An 18,640-nucleotide genomic window follows, 5' to 3' on the forward strand; every position below is an offset into this window, starting at 1 on the left:
ACAGAAACACAGATAGGGACAGAGGCAGAGAGACAGGAACGTAGATCAATCCTGGAGATTGCAGAGTGTGAGCTGGAAACCATCGCTTTACCTAGAGATCAGCATGGCCAATCCTCAACAGATGCTTTCTAAAACTCTAGCAGCTGTTCCCCAATGGCCTGCCAAGACCCAGCTGCATGTTTTAAAGGCAGCAGAGCAACTGTGTACATGCAGTGAAAAGAAGGGAAAGAGACTGTGCAAGGCATGTGGCCCAGGGAGAGACACTTCCTTATATGCTGGTAGGCAGTGACTCGAAGACATCAAAATCAGAGTAAAGATTTCCCGGGGACTGCGGACATAGCTCAATGGGAGAGCACTCGCCTCTGCCTCAACCCTCATCGAATCCAATCCCTAACATCACATTAATTCCTGGGCTCAGAGAGTAAGGGATTCTCAGAACAGAGCGGGCAGCTTACTGTAAGAAAGCTCAAGGGGAATTTTTCTAGAAAAGTCATGCTGCTTTTCTATGTAATCCTGCTGTTATTCTCCTCTCAATATATGCTTTTCCGTCTATGGTCTTCCTCAGCAGGAGCGTGTACTTCAATGTGAAACTCCCTCCGGCAGAGGTGGTTGTGATGGTGTGTGCCTGTAACCCCAGAAGGCTGGGTTGAGGTAGGGGAAGCAAGAGTTAGAGATCAGCCTAGAAGCCACAATGAGACCATCTCTCAGAAAAGCCTTGCTTAAGCATAAAAGGGCAGATACATTTATTTCTGCACCCACGCAACAGTGATGAGCAGGTAACTACTGTAAGAACGGTGGATGCAGGAGAGACAACCTTTCTGCACTGCAAACCGCAGCAACAGTAGGTGATACTCTACGGAGAAAAAACAAAACAAAACATCACGAGCAAGGAGACCCATCACGGCTCCTGCTGCCATTTCTTAATTTGTGATCCTGGACATTTGCTCTTAATATTATTATTGTTTTGTTTTGAGAAAGGTCTCAGGGGACTGGAAAGATGGCTCAGAGGTTAAGGGCACTGTCTCCTCTTCCAATGGTCCAGAATTCAATTCCCAGCAACCACATGGTGGCTCACAACCATCTACAATGAGATATGGTGCCCTCTTCTGGAATGTAGGCATACATGCAGGCAAATACTATATAATAAATGAATGAATAAACAAATAAGTAAATATATCTTTTTTTAAAAAAGAGGAAGGGTTTCATGTAGCCCAGGCTGGCCTGCTACTCTATACATAGCCAAATGCTGACCTTAAAATTCTGACCCTCCAGGCTTTATACTCCCCAGTTCTGGCATTTCAGGGGTGCATTCATAACACCAGGTTTGTAAGGTGCTAGGGATCAAATGCAGAGTCTTATATGCAGCAGGAAAAGCATTCCACCAACTGAGCTACATCTCCAAGCACAGAAAATATTCTAGCTGGTCCTAAAGCCACTTGCATAAAATTGGAAAATAGAGATGTTTTCCTCCACATTATTAATGAACATGATTCTGAAAACTCCAGCATCTACCGTAAAATAGGGCAAGTAAATAATCGGTAAAAGGGTTGGAGTTAAGGCGGAAGAGTCGGTCGGAGGCAGAGTGCTTAGCTAGCAGATGTGAGGCCTTGGATTTTATCTTTAACACCTCAAAACAAACAAGGGGCAAAAAGGATAAAAATCACCTAATCATTGCGTCTCTGTCTTTTAGCTAAGATCACATGTAAGAATCACTTAATAAACAAACATTTTACACACACACACACACACACACACACACACGCACACACGGGAAATGCTATTCAAAATATCGCTAGCAAAGAAGGCTTAGAAAGTACTTAATAAATTTCATTTAAAAGTACAGGATCATTGGGAGTGGAGAGATGGCTCAGGACTTAAAAGCACTTATTGTAGATGGGTGTGGTGGCACACGCCTGTAATCTCAATACTCGGGGAGGCAGAGGCAGGTGAATCTTTGTGAGTTGGAAGCCAGCCTGGTCTACAACATGAGTCCACGATAGCCAGAGCTACACAAAGAAACCCTGTCTTGAAAAAACAAAAACAAAAACAAAACAAAAAAACCCCAAAACCAGAAAGAAAGAAAGAAAGAAAGAAAGAAAAGAAAAGAAAAGAAAAGAAAAAAGCACTTATTCCAGAGGGGCCCTGGGTCCAGTTTCTAGTGCCCATGTGGTAGATCACAACCAGTTGTTACCCTATTTCCAGGGCATCTGACACCCTCTTCTGGCATCTTTGGGCACCAGGCACACATGTAATATACTGGAAGAAAAACATTTACATAAAAAAGCCTTCAAAAAATTACAGGATCTTGACCAGGCATAGTGGCTCATACTTGTAATCCCAGTGCTTGGGGGGCTGGGGCTGGAGGGATACCACAAGTCTGAGGGCAGACATAGAAAGTTCCAGGCCGTCCTGGGCTATCCTGTGAAACCCTGTCTCAAAAAAAACCAAAACGCTTTTTTAAAATGTACACAAGTTGTAACAAAAAAGTCATGAAATGTTACTGAAAACATCTAAAAACATAATTTCTACAAATAGAAAGAACCTTAATACTTTTGGATAAGATTTGTTTGTTTGTTTGTTGTTTGTTTGTTTGAAACAGAATCTCACTAGGTAACCTTGGCTGGCCTAGAACTTGCTATATAGACCAGGCTGGCTTTGAACTCACAGAGATATGCTTGTCTCTATCTCCTGAGTGCTGGGACTAAAGACATGTACTACATGTCTAGTCTGGATAAGATTTTGAAAAACAAAAATTCCAGTTCTCCAAGTTAATGTAAATGTGGTGTGTGTGTGTGTGTGTGTGTGTGTGTGTGTGTGTGTGTGTGTGTGTGTGTGTGTCTAGGTGAATGCTGGTGTCAGCAAAGGACAGAAGAGCCAAATGTTCTGAGGCTAGAGTTACAGATGGTTGTAGTCACCTGATGTGGGTGCTGGGAACTGAATTCAAGTCTTCTGGAAGAGCAGCACGTGCTTTTAAACTCTAAGCCATCTCTACAGCCCCTCACCATTTTTTCCAAGACAAGGTTTCTCTGTGTAGCCCTGGCTGTCCTGGACCTCACTCTGTAGACCAGGCTGGCCTCTAACTCATAGAGATCCGCCTGCCTCCACCTCCCAAGTGCTGAGATTAAAGGCGCGCACCACCACAGCTCTTTTTTTTTTTTTTAAACAAACTAAGGACTCTCTACAACTTGTCATTTGGAAGCAGAGATAGATAGATAGATAGATAGATAGATAGATAGATAGATAGACAGACAGACAGACAGACAGACAGACAGACAGACGTAAGTGACAAGTCCCGGCCCATGGGACAAACCGAATCAGGGTTCACCTGAAAGAAGGAGTGGGGGATTGAAAGTGAGGTACAGAGACACAAGAAATAATGAGTCAAGTTGGGAAATTTCTGACCAAGACTCTCTTTAATGCAGACAAGTAAGACTTTATATAGCAAGGTCAATAGGATCTATTCTGATCCCTCTCTCCCCAGGTCCTGTAAGAAGAACACAATAGCCTGAGTAGCTCTCTGTAGGAACTTCCTTAATCCTCTGGGTGTCTCTCAATGGGGATTTCCCTACTTCTTTCAAAGACAAATAGTCCAAGGATAGTCTGGAAAACTCAGCAACTGGAAGGTCACAGCGTGCAGCCTAAACTCGGGATTTCTGACATGGCAGAATTTAGCACAGCTCCCCACACATAAGAAAGAGGCCACAGCCCATCGTGGTGGTGCCAGTACTCAGGGAGGCAGAGGCAGGCAGATTGCTGTGAGTTCAAGGCCAGCCTGGTCTACAGAGTGAGTGCAGGACAGCCAAGACTACACAGAGAAACCTTGTTTTGAAAACAAACAAACATTGAAATTCCAGTTCCATGAATGCAAAACATGGCTCCCTTAACCTGTGCAGGTACAAGCTTTAGGTCTGGAAGATAAGACAGTGGAATGCTGCCCTGTTTTACACATAAAAGCCAAACTCATAACCGTCTGTAATGAGATCTGGTGCCCTCTTTTGGTGGGCAGGCACACATGCAGACAAAACATTGTATACATAAATCTTAGAAATAAATAAATAAATGATAGGACTGAAGAGATGACTCAGTGGTTAAGAGCACTGGCTACTCTTTGCCAGGGCTCTGCTTTGATTCCCGGCTCCCAAATGGCTGCTTACAACTGTCTGTAACTCCAGTTCCAGTGGATTCAATACCCTCTTGTCCCTGTGGGTGCAGCACACTTGTGGTACACAGACATACATGCAGGCAAGACACTCATACAGGTAGAATAAAATAATTTTAATTTTAAAAATAGATGGTGAAAAATACTATTATATAGTATTTCTTCTAATTGAGAAGTAAAAAGCAAATGGTCAAACAGAAAACTTGTCACCTCAGAGGAACAGGTAATTTACAGAGCAGCAGAGCTAACCCACGAGCAAGCACATGCAGAGACGTTCAGCAGTTCGGCAGTCAGCGGAAGTAACTATGAAATAGCACCTGCCATCCATCTGCCTGACTGACAAGAGCTAAACATTGTTTCGTTTCCTGATGGCCCAGACTAATGGGAAAAAAAAGGTGTACACATCTGTTAAGAGGGCTTGCTGCTCTCCCACAGGACCCGAGCTGGGTTACATCACTCATGCCAGAGAGCTCACAACTAACTGCCTATCTCTCCAACTCCAGAGGATCTGACACCTTCCTGTGGCCTCCACAGGCACACATGCGGCTTACATTCACGCAGATGTAGACACTTAAATCAAAGCCACCAGTGTGTGAGCTGTGGTCCCGAGGCTCTTCTCAGGGCACTGTTTGCAGTGGCAAAATAATGGAAACAGAGTAAATGCCTAACATGCAGGAGTGACCAACACAGTCCATTCAAACCATGGAGCATCAAGCAGCCAGTAAAGATACTTCCATAGACACGTGCTAACACTAGAGACATCTCTGTGATCCATTAAGTGGGCAGGGTAAGGCACAGAAACACAGAAAACGAGTCTCAGCGGCAGCCTCCTCACACACATGAATATACTGTATATATGCTTGGATGTGGTCATGAGAGGCCAAAGAATGGCATGGAAAAATAGGAGAGATTGATGTCAGTAGGCATTAGGGAGAAGATGAGCATAATAAAAATGGGGCATTAATAATAATAATGATGATAATAATAATAATAATAAAAATAAAAAAAAATAATAAAATGCTGAAATTAGATAAAATGCTATGCTATAGAGTAAGAGGAAATGGCAGCTAAAAATTCCTAGGTTATTGACATAAAAGATTGTCAGATAATATAAGCAAAAATGATGACAGCTGTTTAAGTAGGGGCATTATATGAGTTCCCAAGCATTGCTTTTAACCATGACACCGAGGGGTGTTTGATTTTTTTGGTTTTCCGAGGCACTGTGTAACCGCCCTGGTTGTCTTAGGGCACTGAGTTTTATTAGGGATTTCTTTAAGGTTAAATCTCTAGGAATGAGGGAGTCTTGGTTAGTGGGCACAGAAGCCCATGAAGGCTCCTCAGATCTCATAGTGAACCAGCAGCTCGGGTTTTTTCGTAGGATCACTGCCTCGTTGCAGGTGACTCTAAAGGCTCTGCTTTGGCCCCACAGGCTGGCAGGAGGGTCGAGTCTCCCAAATGCCTATCCTAAAAATCACAAAGTCCAGGAAGCTGAAAAGCTGTTTACACACGGCACCCCATGAAAGAGGGGTAGGGGACATGTCCACATGATTCCTGATAGACGTGTCTAGGTCCCAGGGTATCTGTTCACCCCATTTCGACCTCAGGTCAGGGTGATTCTGTTCCCATGGGTCCCTCTCATGCTGTGAGCAGGCAGGGAAGTCACCATGCCCCATTCAATCACTTGGATACAGTTTATATATTGTACTTGGCAGCCAGGGCCCGTTCTTCTGGGGTCTTAGGGTACTACCCTGGCAGCATGTCCTTGGTCGTGTGGAAGGCACCAGGCCACAGGTTACCCTTTGCATCCACCAGACTCTCAGGGCTGCAGCCCCAGCCATTGCCAGCCACCTTCACCTTTTCCAGCCCTAAGTTGTGTGTGTGTGTGTGTGTGTGTGTGTGTGTGTGTGTGTGTGTGCATGTGTGTGTTAGTATGTATGCATGCATGTATACTTACTTTGCTTTTGTAGTTAACTAAATAAGACAAGGCTTCTAACGTCTATTGATCAAGCATCTTTTTTAATATCTTGAAATCAGTGGCCACACGGATGTGTAGCCGTGGGCTCTCTGACACTGTAGCTCTGAAATATACACATTTTCATTTTACTTATGACGAGGAGTTTTTGCTTGCCTATTTTTAATTAAAAACAGGTCAGAAACAATTTGGCTTTACATATTTCAAGATTTTTTTTCACAAAAAGCAACAAAAGGCTGTCTAGCTCAGTCAGTAGAGTGCTTGCCTAGTGTTCATAAAACCCTGGGTTCAATCCCCAGCACCAAAAACCAATCAAACAACCAAATAAAAAACTGGCTATACATGCACAAGCCTGTAATCCAGCACTCAGGAGGTAGAGGCTGGAAGATCAGGAACTTCAAGGTCATCCTTGGCTCCATGGTGTTTGAGGGCAGTCTGAATACATGAGACCCTGTCTATGAAGGAATTTTAAAATAGCATTATGACATTGTGCCCTGTGTCCTGCCCATCAAGCCTGAGGTATGGGAGGCTAGGGGGAACCTGGCACAGTCAGCTTTTGTAGCTGGGGGGCTCAGAAGATGGGGGAATTGGTCAAACACAAGCAATGGTTAAAATGCCAAAAGGGAAAATGCAGACTGTCTAAGTGAGGCTGAACCTTTGAGTTCTCTACTTATTTGTGTTAGATTGCATCCTGAACTTGCAGCTTTGTGTCCAATAGTCCTAACAGCCATAAAGCTTGTCCTGTGTGCAAAGGATGCCAGGGCTGAGAATGGCAAATAGAAACAGGTGTATTGCCCTTCTTTCTTTTTTTCTTTCTTTCTTTCTTTTTTCCCTTTTCTTTCTTTCTTTTTTAGTTTTTGGAAACAGGGTTTCTCTATGTTATCTTGGCCATCCTGGAATCACTTTGTAGACCAGGCTGGCCTTGAACTCACAGCAATCCACCTGCCTCTCCACCTCCCGAGTGCTGGGATTAAAGGTGTGCGCCACCACACCTGGCCTTCTTTCTTGTTCAGACCTTCGTTCAGAAGGTAAAGCTAACTAAATCCATTTGGTTGGATCTAAAAGAGAATGTAGCATATTGAAAACTATCGTATGTTTTAGCAATGACCTTCATAGTTATAAAATTATATGTGCGGGCCAGTAACATGGCTCAGCTGTAAAAGCACATGCCTTAGGAGACTGATGACCCAAGCTCGGTCCCAGGACCCATGTTAAGGTAAAAGGAAAGCCCCAACTCCACAAAGTTGTCCTCTGACTGCCATATGCATGTCATGGGATGTGATCCTCTCCAATAATAATAAATTAAAACATCTGACTTTATTTTTTTTATTATTTATTTATTTTTATTTTTATTTATATTGATTTCATTTATTTTATTTCATGGTGTTTTTTTGGCCTGGTTGTATGTCTGTAAAGGTGTTGGATTTCCTGAAGTCACAGACAGTCGTAAGCTGCCATGTGGGTGCCAGGAGTTGAACCCAGGTCCCCTGGAAGAGCAGCCAGAGCTCTTAACCACTGAGCTATCTCTCCAGTCCCTGACTTTAAGTTTTAAGTTCAAGTTTACTCAATTTAGTGATTTATTCTTCTGAAATCGCTTAGCCTTAAGCCGTGTTTGGTGCTTAAAAGCTAACCCGTTAAACCAGTCTAGTGTTTTCCCCCGTACTACCAGATGCCCTTTATGCTTTAACCGGCAGGTGCAGGGAAGGGAAGGTGGCCTGATCCGGAACGATGCTGCTGCTGCTGCGATGCTGAAGACGGAGCTGGAGGAGAGAAGCAACAGGCACCATGGAAAAAACCAAATCAAAGCAAGGTCAGATCTCCATCTTTGCTTTGTAACTGAGGATTCAGGCAACCCAGGGGTCAGTCCATCTCACCTCTGTTTGCGAACCCCATTCTCCTATCACCATCTTGGGGACCTTGAAAAGCACAGGCTTGCCGAGACATGGAAAATGCCATGGGTGTAACATGGCTTGAGTCCTCCTCTTCTGTTTCCCATTGATGGCTTTAGGACTACCGCAAGACATGCTGAGTAAAGTGCCTTCCTCTAATGACACCCAGCACCTTCTAGGCTCTCCTAGAACAGGTGGATTCTCCTTTCACTGTTTACTAGACAGAAGCTACACATTGGAATCACTCTGTGGTTGTTCCCAATAGAGAAAGTGGCTATAGAGTAGTCAGGTGACAACTACAAAGTGTCACATTTAGGCCTGATGTCTCCTTGGTCTGTGGTTGTCAGTCTTGGTTTCTGCTATTCGTTTGGACATAATATAGCATGGGCTAACATATCCTTACTTACGTTTGTATGAAGAGTTTTGATAACTTCAAACCATTGGTTTTTTTTTTTTTTTTTAGGGATATCCTCCACCAATCTCAAGGCTGAGATTATTATGTATTAGCTATGAACTTACCATATAAGGCTGGCTTCTCTAAGGAGGGCTTTCTATACCAGTATGCCTAAGGAGAGCAATGTACACACCCGTGCAGCCAAAGGCTTGCAGTCAAGAGTTTCAGGAGAGCTGCTTGCTTCGTGCAGTGTGACCTTTGTAAAATGTGACCCACCATGGGAATAGCAGCAAAACGGCTGAGCACATGCCATGCATCAGTCTTGGCCTCATCTTCATGGCCAACTGGTGTGGTCCTGAAAGATCCTTTCTAAGCCAACCTGGCTTTCTCCCCAGGTTGTAAGTGATTTTTTTTACAGCCCGCACCATCAACCTTGCTTCCCTGTGCCTCCAGACTCTGCTTTCTTTCTGCCTATAATCTTCCAGGAACTTTCCATTGGCGATTCTTTCTATCATCCCTGCTGCCTGGCTGGACAAGAGTCCCTTAGCTGCCTGTGGCCGTGAGATGAGGGCAGAGTGTAGAAGTTCGGCAATGATCAGAGAGAGGAAGGAGAAGAAGGGGTTATTTTACGTTCCTCCCTGAGATCAGTATGTGGCAGCTAGGTGCTCACTGGCTGGATTTTTTCCCTGTGGCTGTGATAACATACTCTGACCAAAGCAACTGGAGGACGATGGGTCTAATTTGCTCATAACTCCAGGTGGCAGCCCATCATGGCAGGAAGTCACAGCAGCAGGAGCCTGAGAGACCTTGCCACGTTCCAGCCACGCAATAGTGTTTGCCTTCTCCATTTTCTTTAAAAAAGTTTTTAAAAATGTGTATGAGTGCTTTGCCTGCATATATGTATGTGCACCATGTGTGTGCTTGGTGCCTACAGAAGTCAGAAGAGGGTGCCATAATTCTCAGAACTCAAGTTACAGATGGCGGTGAGCCATCATGTGGGTTCCAAACCCATGTCCTCTGCAAAAGCAGCAAGCAAGGGTTCTTTTTGTTTGTTTGTTTGTTTGTTTTTCGAGACAGGGTTTCTCTGTATACAGCAAGGGTTTTTAATTGCTGGGCCATCTCTCCAGTCCCTTTCCCTCCCCAGTTTATACAGTCCAGGATTTCCACCCTGCTCAGGGAATGATCCTGCCCCCAAATTAACACGAATTAACCAAGACAATCCCCCAAGGGCATTCTCAGAGGTCAACCCTGATCTAGACAGTCCCTCACAACTGTGCCCAGAGGTTTTTACCTCCTAGGTGAAGAGTTCATGGTCCATCCCAACCATAATGCTGGCAAAAGAGCAGCTGTCCGCTCAGGTAAGCTTTAGCCAGCCCCACGAGCAGCATGGAGGTGCCCTCAGAGCACCCCCTGCTAGCCAGCTCCTGCCGCCACATCACTGAGTTTGGTTACTTTATCCCCTACATGAGGGTTGGCCAGGCAGAGCAAGTTGTGTTGGTTGAACAAAGCTCTTTCTCCCTGCAGGAGAGAATGAACACATGCCGGTGAGCAACCCTTCCACACAGATCTACCAGGTAAAGACAAGCGTGTTGTCGTGAGTACTGTCACGCGAACGGTGGCGACTGTCCTTTCTGTGCGGTGATTTTTAGCACGTAGGTGCTTCCCCATGTTTCCTGACATATGTTCCTTTAACAAGGCCAAGGGACAGGTAGGGCTGAGGCCACTCACATTGTACCTTTGAGAGAACTGGGTGGCAGGAAAAGTTATTGTTTGCAAAAATACAGCACCTATGCCTCACCTCGGCTCTCTTTCTCTTGCCTATGCCACTGTCACTGTGGTCACAGGCCATCAGAGGGGGCGCAGGGAGAGCTACCTTTTCTCAGCCAGGTGTGGTGGTGCACATCATAACTTCTAACACTGGCCACCCTAAAACACAAGTTCCACAAGTTCAAGGCTAGCCTGGATTATATAGTGAGACCTTGTGTGAGAACATTGTAAAAATATGCTTTTGTTTGTTTGTTTGTTTGTTTTGAGACAAGGCCTCTCTGTATAGTATGCCTGGCTGTCCTGGGACTCACTCTGTAGCCCAGGCTAGCCTGGAACTCAGAGATCCACCTGCCTTTGCCTCCTGAGTGTGGAGATTAAAGGTGTGCACCACCACCTGAGTAAAATATGCTTTTCTCAATTACTTCTCCCTTCCAATGGAGAACTGAGAATTAAACATATATTAGCATTACAAATGCTTAAGTATGGTGACAGGAAAAAAAATTAAGTTCATTTTCAACAATGGCAATAATTAGATTCTTTACAAAAGCAATCAAAGTCTTGCAAAGTATTTTTGCCACAAGCATTCTAGCAGGCAGCCTTAACTGTGCAAATAGGGTTTATTTGGCTTCTATATTCCAACCAGAAATTGAATTAAAGTTCTGTCCTTAGCAATTATGGGTGTTTACTCTGCCACACTTCGTCTTGTAAAGGCAGTTTGAGCTTTGTGCTTCTCTCTAGACATAACACTGTTGTTTGGAATACACAAGAAAGAACTGACAGAGCTTAGCGGGGCCTGGGGGCAAAAGGCTCTTAATTTTTTTTACACTTATTTAAATTTATTATTAGTGTATGTCTGTGTGTGCATGTATGTGGCACCCATGTGGTGGCCAGTTCTCTCCTTCTACCATGGGGGTCTCTGGGATGGAACTCGCGCTGTTGGGTTTGTGAGCCAAGGCAGCTTCACCCACCGAGCAATGCCAGGGGCTCCTTAAGTTGGGTTTTTAAGCTGCTTCAAGCAGGAAGACAGGAGCACAGGGGAACAGAGGACTCAGAGGAACTATTATTTAGACTGTCGGAGTTTAAACTCTGGTAAAGCCAACGTAACAGCTTGCTCGCAGAAGCGTCCTGCAAGAGTTTATAGTTCTGGGCCCAGCTGGAGCATAAAGCAGCGTTACCTGTGTGGCTCTTAGGTCAGCAACGGGAAGGAGCAGGAGAAACAGCTTTGTTTCCATTCAATCCATAGATCATGAATAGTTATTATGTGCAATGACTATTTGGTGAATAGTTATTACGTGCAACGAATATTTGGTGAATAGTTATTACGTGCAACATCTACTGCTTAGCCCAATGGGAAATTAAACAGCTGAAACAGACTTCTTCATTGGTGTGTGTGTGTGTGTGTGTGTGTGTGTGTGTGTGTGTGTATGTGTGTGTGTGTGTGTGTGTGTGTGTGTGTGTGTGTGTGTGTGTGTCCACAACCTAGAAAATACATCGATGAACAGCTTAGATGAGGCAGGCTTTTGAAAAGGCTGCAGTGAAGCCATTGCTATAATTCAGTAGAGAAGATTACTGTTGACAGAAAGATTTGACCAAAGTACCCAAGGACAAGCCAATCACTGGACGATGGACGATTAGGAGAGATCACGTCAGGCAGGGTGGCCAGCTTGAAGAGAGCCTGGGGACAGGGGCAGGCCTCCTCGATGCTGATGTGATGCCTCACGGGTCCAAGGCCTCTAAATGTTTTCCCTGCTTACCTCCGTCTGCTCTCCTCTGACCGGCCTGCCGCCTTTTTCAGTGAGTGTGCACACCTCTTGAAAGTCAGCTATGGTTTGAAATCTATTATAAATATGTGGGTCACTCCCTTGATGTTGGCCAAATTTAGCCGTGGAGGGGGATGGTCCCGTTATCTCACTGTGTCACAGATTCCATGCTTCACGCTGGAGTGTCCGGAGCTGGAAAGGTGTGTTTGGTCTATATGGCCTCTGCCATGCCTTGACGATTCCACTATTGTTTTAAAAGAACACTTCACGAATCTGTTAATTCCAAGCAACTTTTATCCAAGAAGGAGCATTCAAGGAAGAGGAAAGCAGGCAGGGAGGGCAGGTAATTGTAAGAAAAGACGGTCTGCATTAGAAAGGACAACAGTGCTGAAAGAAAATGTGAATTTTTCTCCACTTTTTGGCAGATTCCATCTTGAAGATATTAGTATATTAATCTGATTTTAAAAAAGAACTGTCCAGGACAGGACACGGTGGCACAAGTCCAGACAGAGGCAGGCAGATCTCTGTAAGTTTGAGGCCAGTGTGGTAAGCAGAGTGAGTTACACGGTAGTCAGGCTGCAGACTGAGACCCTGTGTCAAAATAAATCTTTTTTTCCTGTCTCCTAACCTACAATGTAAAAGGTAAAGCAAGGACTTAGTGCTTTGCTCTTGGTGCTCTCAGCATAAACCACAGTGCTTGGTATATAGCTCGTGGGCAGCACACAGCAGTTGAACAAATGAGTGAGGAACTGGAAGATGTACGCGCTGTTTTATGCTAAAAAGTCTGATGCAGCCTCTCAGTCCGGTGGGAGAGAGTGTTGGAAAAAAAGAAGAGCTCTACTCAAAACAAATTAAAAGCTTAAATATCAGTAAAATCAACTGGGTGTGGTGGAGAGTGGCACAGACTTTTAAATGCCAGCACTCGGAAGGCTGAGGAGGGCAAAGGCAGGAGCATCAGAAGTTCAAGGCCAGCCTGGACTACATGAGACCCTGTTTCAACGAAATAGAAAATCTAGGAAGAAGTGCAGGCAGCAGGACTGAGGCCATGTCTCAAAACCAGAACTCCAACCCAAACAAACAAGAACCTAGGGGGGAAAACATGAGGGGCAGAAAAATGAACAAACAAAAGCGAATGAACCAACCCTCTGTAGCATGAGTTTAGCCCTACGGACATCTCTCATGTACTACAGCACAGAAGGAGATGTGGACGCTAATGACATAGCGAAGTAGTGAGAGCTTGGTTAATTTTCACTTTTCAAAGTCGCCCGTGTCTCTTTGTAATGGAAACATCCATGGCGGAGAGACAGGGAGAGCTCCATCTCCCTCAGACACCTGCCAAGCCCTCAGAGAGCTCCTCAGGCAGCACTGGATCCTTGGCCACACCATGGAAAGGACGTTCAGGAAAAGCCAGTGTGAAGGAAGCAGAGTTGAAATTCACTGACAGAGACTGTAAGCACAAGGCTTAAGAGTGAGGAAGAAAGTGCGGAGACCCCCAAAGTACAGGGGTTGGCTTTTCAGAGAGCCTCTGGGCTGTCTTTATGGTGGTTACACACAGGATTTGGCCGTTTCTGAACTCATTCTCTCCAGAGTCTGTAAGGAATTCAAATGAAATCACAGTTTGTGTCCCAAAATCATCTGATGAGCTGACAGTTTGATGAGAACTTTAGAATACACGAGAGCCTGGCAGATCCCCAGAACCCGGTCAAAGCCAGGCACAGAACACATCTGTAATTCAGTGCTCTCATGAGGAGTTGAGCGGAGTGGGTGGGAGAGTGCACTATAGCTCAGGTGCACTAGACTGCCTTATCCACTGGGGGGCAGCAAGAAACACTGCCCTAAACAAAACAGGAAGTGAGGACACACTAAACAAAACAGGAAGTGAGGACACACTAAACAAAACAGGAAGTGAGGACACATTAAACAAAACAGGAAGTGAGGACACACACACACACACGCACACACACACATGCACACACACACACGCCATTAAAAAAGAAAGCTAATCGTTTTGTTTGTGAGAATATCTGAGAGGAGTGAGGCTCTACCCAACGTCACATACATCCAAGCCTTACGCCTCTTTTATTGTTGTAAATATTGTCTCTATGTCAACAACCTTGCCAGCAAGCAGTAATGATATTGGAATTTTTTGCTTCTCAGTTGACAATAGACTTCAGGCAGTGGGAGGAATCCCTCTCCTTTCTCTGTCCCTATAATTTCTGTCTTCCTGTCTTGCCTCAGAGGTAGTTTAAAGAAATAAATTATCTGGCCAAAAGACTTCTAACTGCATAACTATGGGCTGGGTTTATGGTATCATCTTATGGTGGCTCATGTCTGTTAACCTAGCAGGAGACAGAGAAAGGAGGATTACAGCAAGTTTGAGACCATCCTGGGATATATAGTAAGTTTTAGGTTAATCTGAATTAAATTACTCAATGCCTAGTTTAAACACAACATTTTTTTTTTTTTTTTGGTTTTTTTTTTGGTTTTTCAAGACAGGGGTTCTCTGTGTAGCCCTGGCTGTTCTGGAACTTATTCTGTAGACCAGGCTGGCTTCGAACTCAGAGATTCCCCTGCCTCTACCTCCTGAGTGCTGGGATGAACGCATGCATCATAATGCCTGGTTAAACACAGCATCTTTGAGGATCAATAAAGAGAGCTAACTGGAAGATGGAGGTTCACAGAAAAAACAAAAAACAGGTTTTCTCTGCAGTTTGATTAAAGGCAAAACCAAAACAGTAACTTTGGCATCATGAGGAACCCCTGGGGTTGGTAGGAATTTCGAATGACTTGTAGAAGTTGCCCAAATATCGACATTTATGAGTTTACAAAGTTCCTAAGACCCAACACAGACCCTTGAACTGGCCTCATAGTAGCTCCCGACCTTGGTAGTATTTTGGGGAGCAATGGGAAGGCTGTGGAAAACACAAGTTGGAATTCATGAATATTTAGTTTGAGGCTCAAGAAATGTTTGATAGAGAAAGGAAGATAACTACTAGAGTCATCTTGTGAAGGTTAGGAAGTCAAGAAAGAACATTAAGAAGTGAAAATTTAGAGCAGTAGTTAGGAAGAATTTGGACTCTTCTCCGATTTTTAAGTCTAAGATGCCTTCTGTGGAACCTAGGCTGTGAAGCTCCAGTCTCCCCTCAACCGGCCTCCAGCCGCAGGGGATTGTAACCTCTCTAGATCAGCTCCATGACAAAAATGAATGAGATGAGGAACATGTTCAACTCGTTGGACAACATGGTAGACTCGGTTCTAATCCTTGGGATGAGGCGTGGGCTGTCGGACTGGAGAGCTGAAGAGAGCACCATGTGCAGACTCTGTCTTCCACCTGGGCACAGTGGCTCATGCCTGTAATCCCAAGGCAGAGACAGGCAGATCTCTTTGAGTTCGAGGCCAGCCTGGTCTGTGAAGCAAGTCTAGGACAGCCAAGGGTACACAGAGAAACGCTGTCTCAAAAAACCACAAAACAACAACAACAACAACAAAAACAAACAAGAAAGAAAGAAAGAAAGAAAGAAAAGGCTGTGTCTTCCAAGTCCTTTTACTCAGAAGGTCAGGTTGGGATGCAGGACCAGTCTGCCCACAGCTGAAGATGGCTTTAAGAGCCCAGGTGTCTCACAAGTGACTCCTCACCTCAGGCGCGTGGCTGTGTTCACATGGCTGCCCCTCCCTGGATGGTCTCGGTTCGGATGCTTCTTATGGGCGGGCAGTAGGGGCTACTTCACGCAAGCATGTGGGGAGAAATGTGCTGAGAGTCCAAAACAGTTACGGAATTCCCAGAATCCCTGTATATGGTCATTCGAGAATGCATCTGAATTTCTACTTTTTGAGAGTAGAGGTTCTACTACAGCTGAGGAAAAGTCCTTTTGGCATTTCCGTTGTCTCTGCTGTTGTCATTTGCTGTTGTCTACCAGGGGCAGCCGTGACAACACCACCTGTCTCCATGGGTAGCACTTCCCTTAGTATACTTATCCCCCAGGCAGGGGTAGGACCATCTCAGGGCACTGTAACGAATGCCAAATTGCCCCTTCCCAGTTTTAAAACCAGCATGATTTTTGTTTTGATGTCACAAAGATTAATTAAAAATGCTTGGCATGAGGGGCTGGTGAGGTGCTTCATTGGGTAAAGGAGCTGGCTGGCCAAGCCTGGTGACCTAAGTTTGATATCTCAAACCCACGTAAAGGTGAGAGGAGAGAATCCACTGCACACACAGTGCTGTGTCTGACTTCCGTGTGTGTTCGTACGCTCCCCACAATCAAGTGTGCAAGCACACAGTAATAATAACTCACAAAAAGGATTGGAACACAGGCTCTGTTTATTCTCCCAGAACAATGGCTTTGGTTCCTCCTACTCCTTCCTAAACCCCAGTTCTTGAAGAAACCATTAGTGAAAACAACAGAACCCAAACATCTGTAGCTAAGTGATGTGGAGAGTGGCAGAGCAGGTTAAGATCAGGATGAATTGGTTTTGGAAATGTCTAGAATTTCGCACATGTGGAAACATGTGTGGATTGTCAAGGTGCCTGGACTTTACAGTTAGCTCCTCACTTGGTAGGTATTTAAAATTATATTTATATGTATATGTATATGCCTGTGTGTGGATTTGTGTGCATGAGCGCAGTGCCCAAGCAGGCCAGAAGAGGGCGTCAGATCTCCCAGAGCTGGAGTTGCAGGCAGCTGTGAGCTGCCTGGTGTGGGTGCTGGCAGCCAAACTGCAAGCTGCAAGAACAGTGAGCACTCTTAACTACTGGGCTATCTCCCCGGGCATGGTAGTTTAAATTACGGACGAAGGTTTCTGAATATTTCTGGTTTAAAGAGAGATGTGGAGGCTTCTGAATATTTCTGGTTTAAAGAGAGATGTGGAGCTAAGAAGTCTATGTTCAATCAGATTATAAAAATCAAGACAACAATGTCAGCTTAAAATCATCTTAACTTAGCTTCTGTTGAAATGCCTCTTATATTTGTTAAATAAATAAAACAGATCTTCAGAAGTGTTCCATTTTCTCCACATTTCTGTTTGTGTTTTTGATTTACCATTTAAAGAAGAAATAAAATTAAAAATTGGACCACTTCTGTACCAAACACATCGGGGGGGGGGGTGGACTTCAAACATGTGGGGGGCCACTCCTTAACTTACGTTTACTTATTTCATTCTTAAGAAATAGTTGTGATTGTTATAATTACTCTACAGATAAGCAAACTGCTACCCAGAGGCTAACCAGTTTACCTATGTTCTTCATCCTCGTGTGAGAAAGCTAGGATTTGTACCCTGCCTGGCTCCAAAACTGATCTCCTCTCCTGGTGTTCAGCCAGAAGATGAGCAGCATGTGCTTGCCCTCATGCCCTGTCCTGAATGCTGACGACAACTCACATCGCCACCAACACATGGATCATTGTTAAAAATGTCATTGCCTCTTTTCCTATTTAAAAAAAAACTCAAAAAATTAAAAAAAAACTTTTCTTTTTCAAATAAATTCTTACTAAGATTTATCTTTATTATTTTCATTGTTTGTGTGATTGTATGCACATGTGTCTATCTATCTGCCCTTGGAGGTCAGAACATGTTGGACCCCGTGAAGCTGGCGTTACAGATGCTTGTGAGCCACCTGGTGTGGGTGCTGGGAACAGAACTCGAGGTCTTTAGAAGAGCATCAAGTGCTCTTAACCACTCACCCAGCTCTTCAGCGCCCTCTTTATTTGTTTTTTCACTTCTTACAGGAAAAAGTACTAAATTTCTTTATGTTATGATGATAATCAGGGACACTGTGCCTTACCTTCTCTCACAGAACTCAGGTGCTGGATCACAATTGCCTTTTCACACATATCTGTTAGTTTCCAAGTAAGGTTTTTTTTTTTTAAGCGTGGGTTTCTCTGTGTAGCCCTGGCTGTCTTGGGACTTGCTCTGTAGACCAGGCTGGCCTTGAACTCAGGAGATCTGCCTGCCTCTGCCTCCTGATCTGTAATTAAAGACGTGCACCACCACTGCCTGGTTTAAGTCAGCCTCGTTCTTGTATGACGGGCTCGTTAGCACTGGCAGCGTCCACGCGTGCCTGAGAACCAACTGCTTGTTTCGTTGTCTCTTGTCAAACTCTAATGCACACTGCATGGATGACCTTTCCCTTGCTCAAATCGGGGCAGAAGCACCTGAAAGATTCCAGACGTGGGTAGACAAAGCCCAGGAGAGTTTTCAAGAGCTTGTTTTCTCAAAGAAAGGAAGAGGTCAAGGGGCCAAGGGCTCCACTTATACTAACTTACAGGCAAGTCGAGTTCACTCTCCCGGAATTGTTTAGCTGCAGGCCCTGGCCTCGGAGCTGAAAACCGGATTCACAGAAGCAATGCAGGAACTGACACGGATCCAACATGGAGAATACGCTTTGGAGGAGAAGGTCAAGAGCTGCAGGTGCTCCATGGAAGAGAAAGTCACCGAGATGAAGAACTCCTTGAACTACTTCAAGGTAGAAGCCTCTTTTATTTTCCTGCTGAAAAGAGTATGTCGGTCTCCGTCCCGGAAGCGGGGACTTTGCCTTTTCTTACAGCAGCCCCGGGGTAGTAAGACCGTTCAGTCTGAGCTGTTTGTCAGTCATGGGGAACAATGTCTCTCTCGTGGTTTTCAGTGTCTGAGCTCTAGGCTGAAATTAGAGGCCACCATGAAAGCACACGGCACCCGTTCCGCATCGCTCAAGAGTACGCGCTAGGT

At 44.8% G+C, this 18,640-nt stretch overlaps 1 protein-coding gene across 10 annotated transcripts in view; it reads left to right on the top strand.

Moving 5' to 3' along the window:
- ARHGEF33 (Rho guanine nucleotide exchange factor 33) overlaps positions 1-18,640 on the top strand; it is a 77,883-nt gene that overhangs the window by 24,013 nt on the left and 35,230 nt on the right. For all 10 annotated transcript variants that reach the window (XM_084793102.1, XM_084793105.1, XM_084793107.1 and 7 more), the window contains 3 exons: positions 7,826-7,941; positions 9,939-9,988; positions 18,234-18,398. In XM_084793102.1, coding sequence (XP_084649228.1) covers positions 7,917-7,941; positions 9,939-9,988; positions 18,234-18,398 — 240 coding nt within the window. In that variant the 5' untranslated portion in view covers positions 7,826-7,916. The remainder of the gene's footprint in view (positions 1-7,825; positions 7,942-9,938; positions 9,989-18,233; positions 18,399-18,640) is intronic.

This window comes from Acomys minous (genome assembly GCF_964271855.1).
Source record: "Acomys minous genome assembly, chromosome: 8".
Lineage (NCBI taxonomy): Eukaryota > Metazoa > Chordata > Mammalia > Rodentia > Muridae > Acomys > Acomys minous.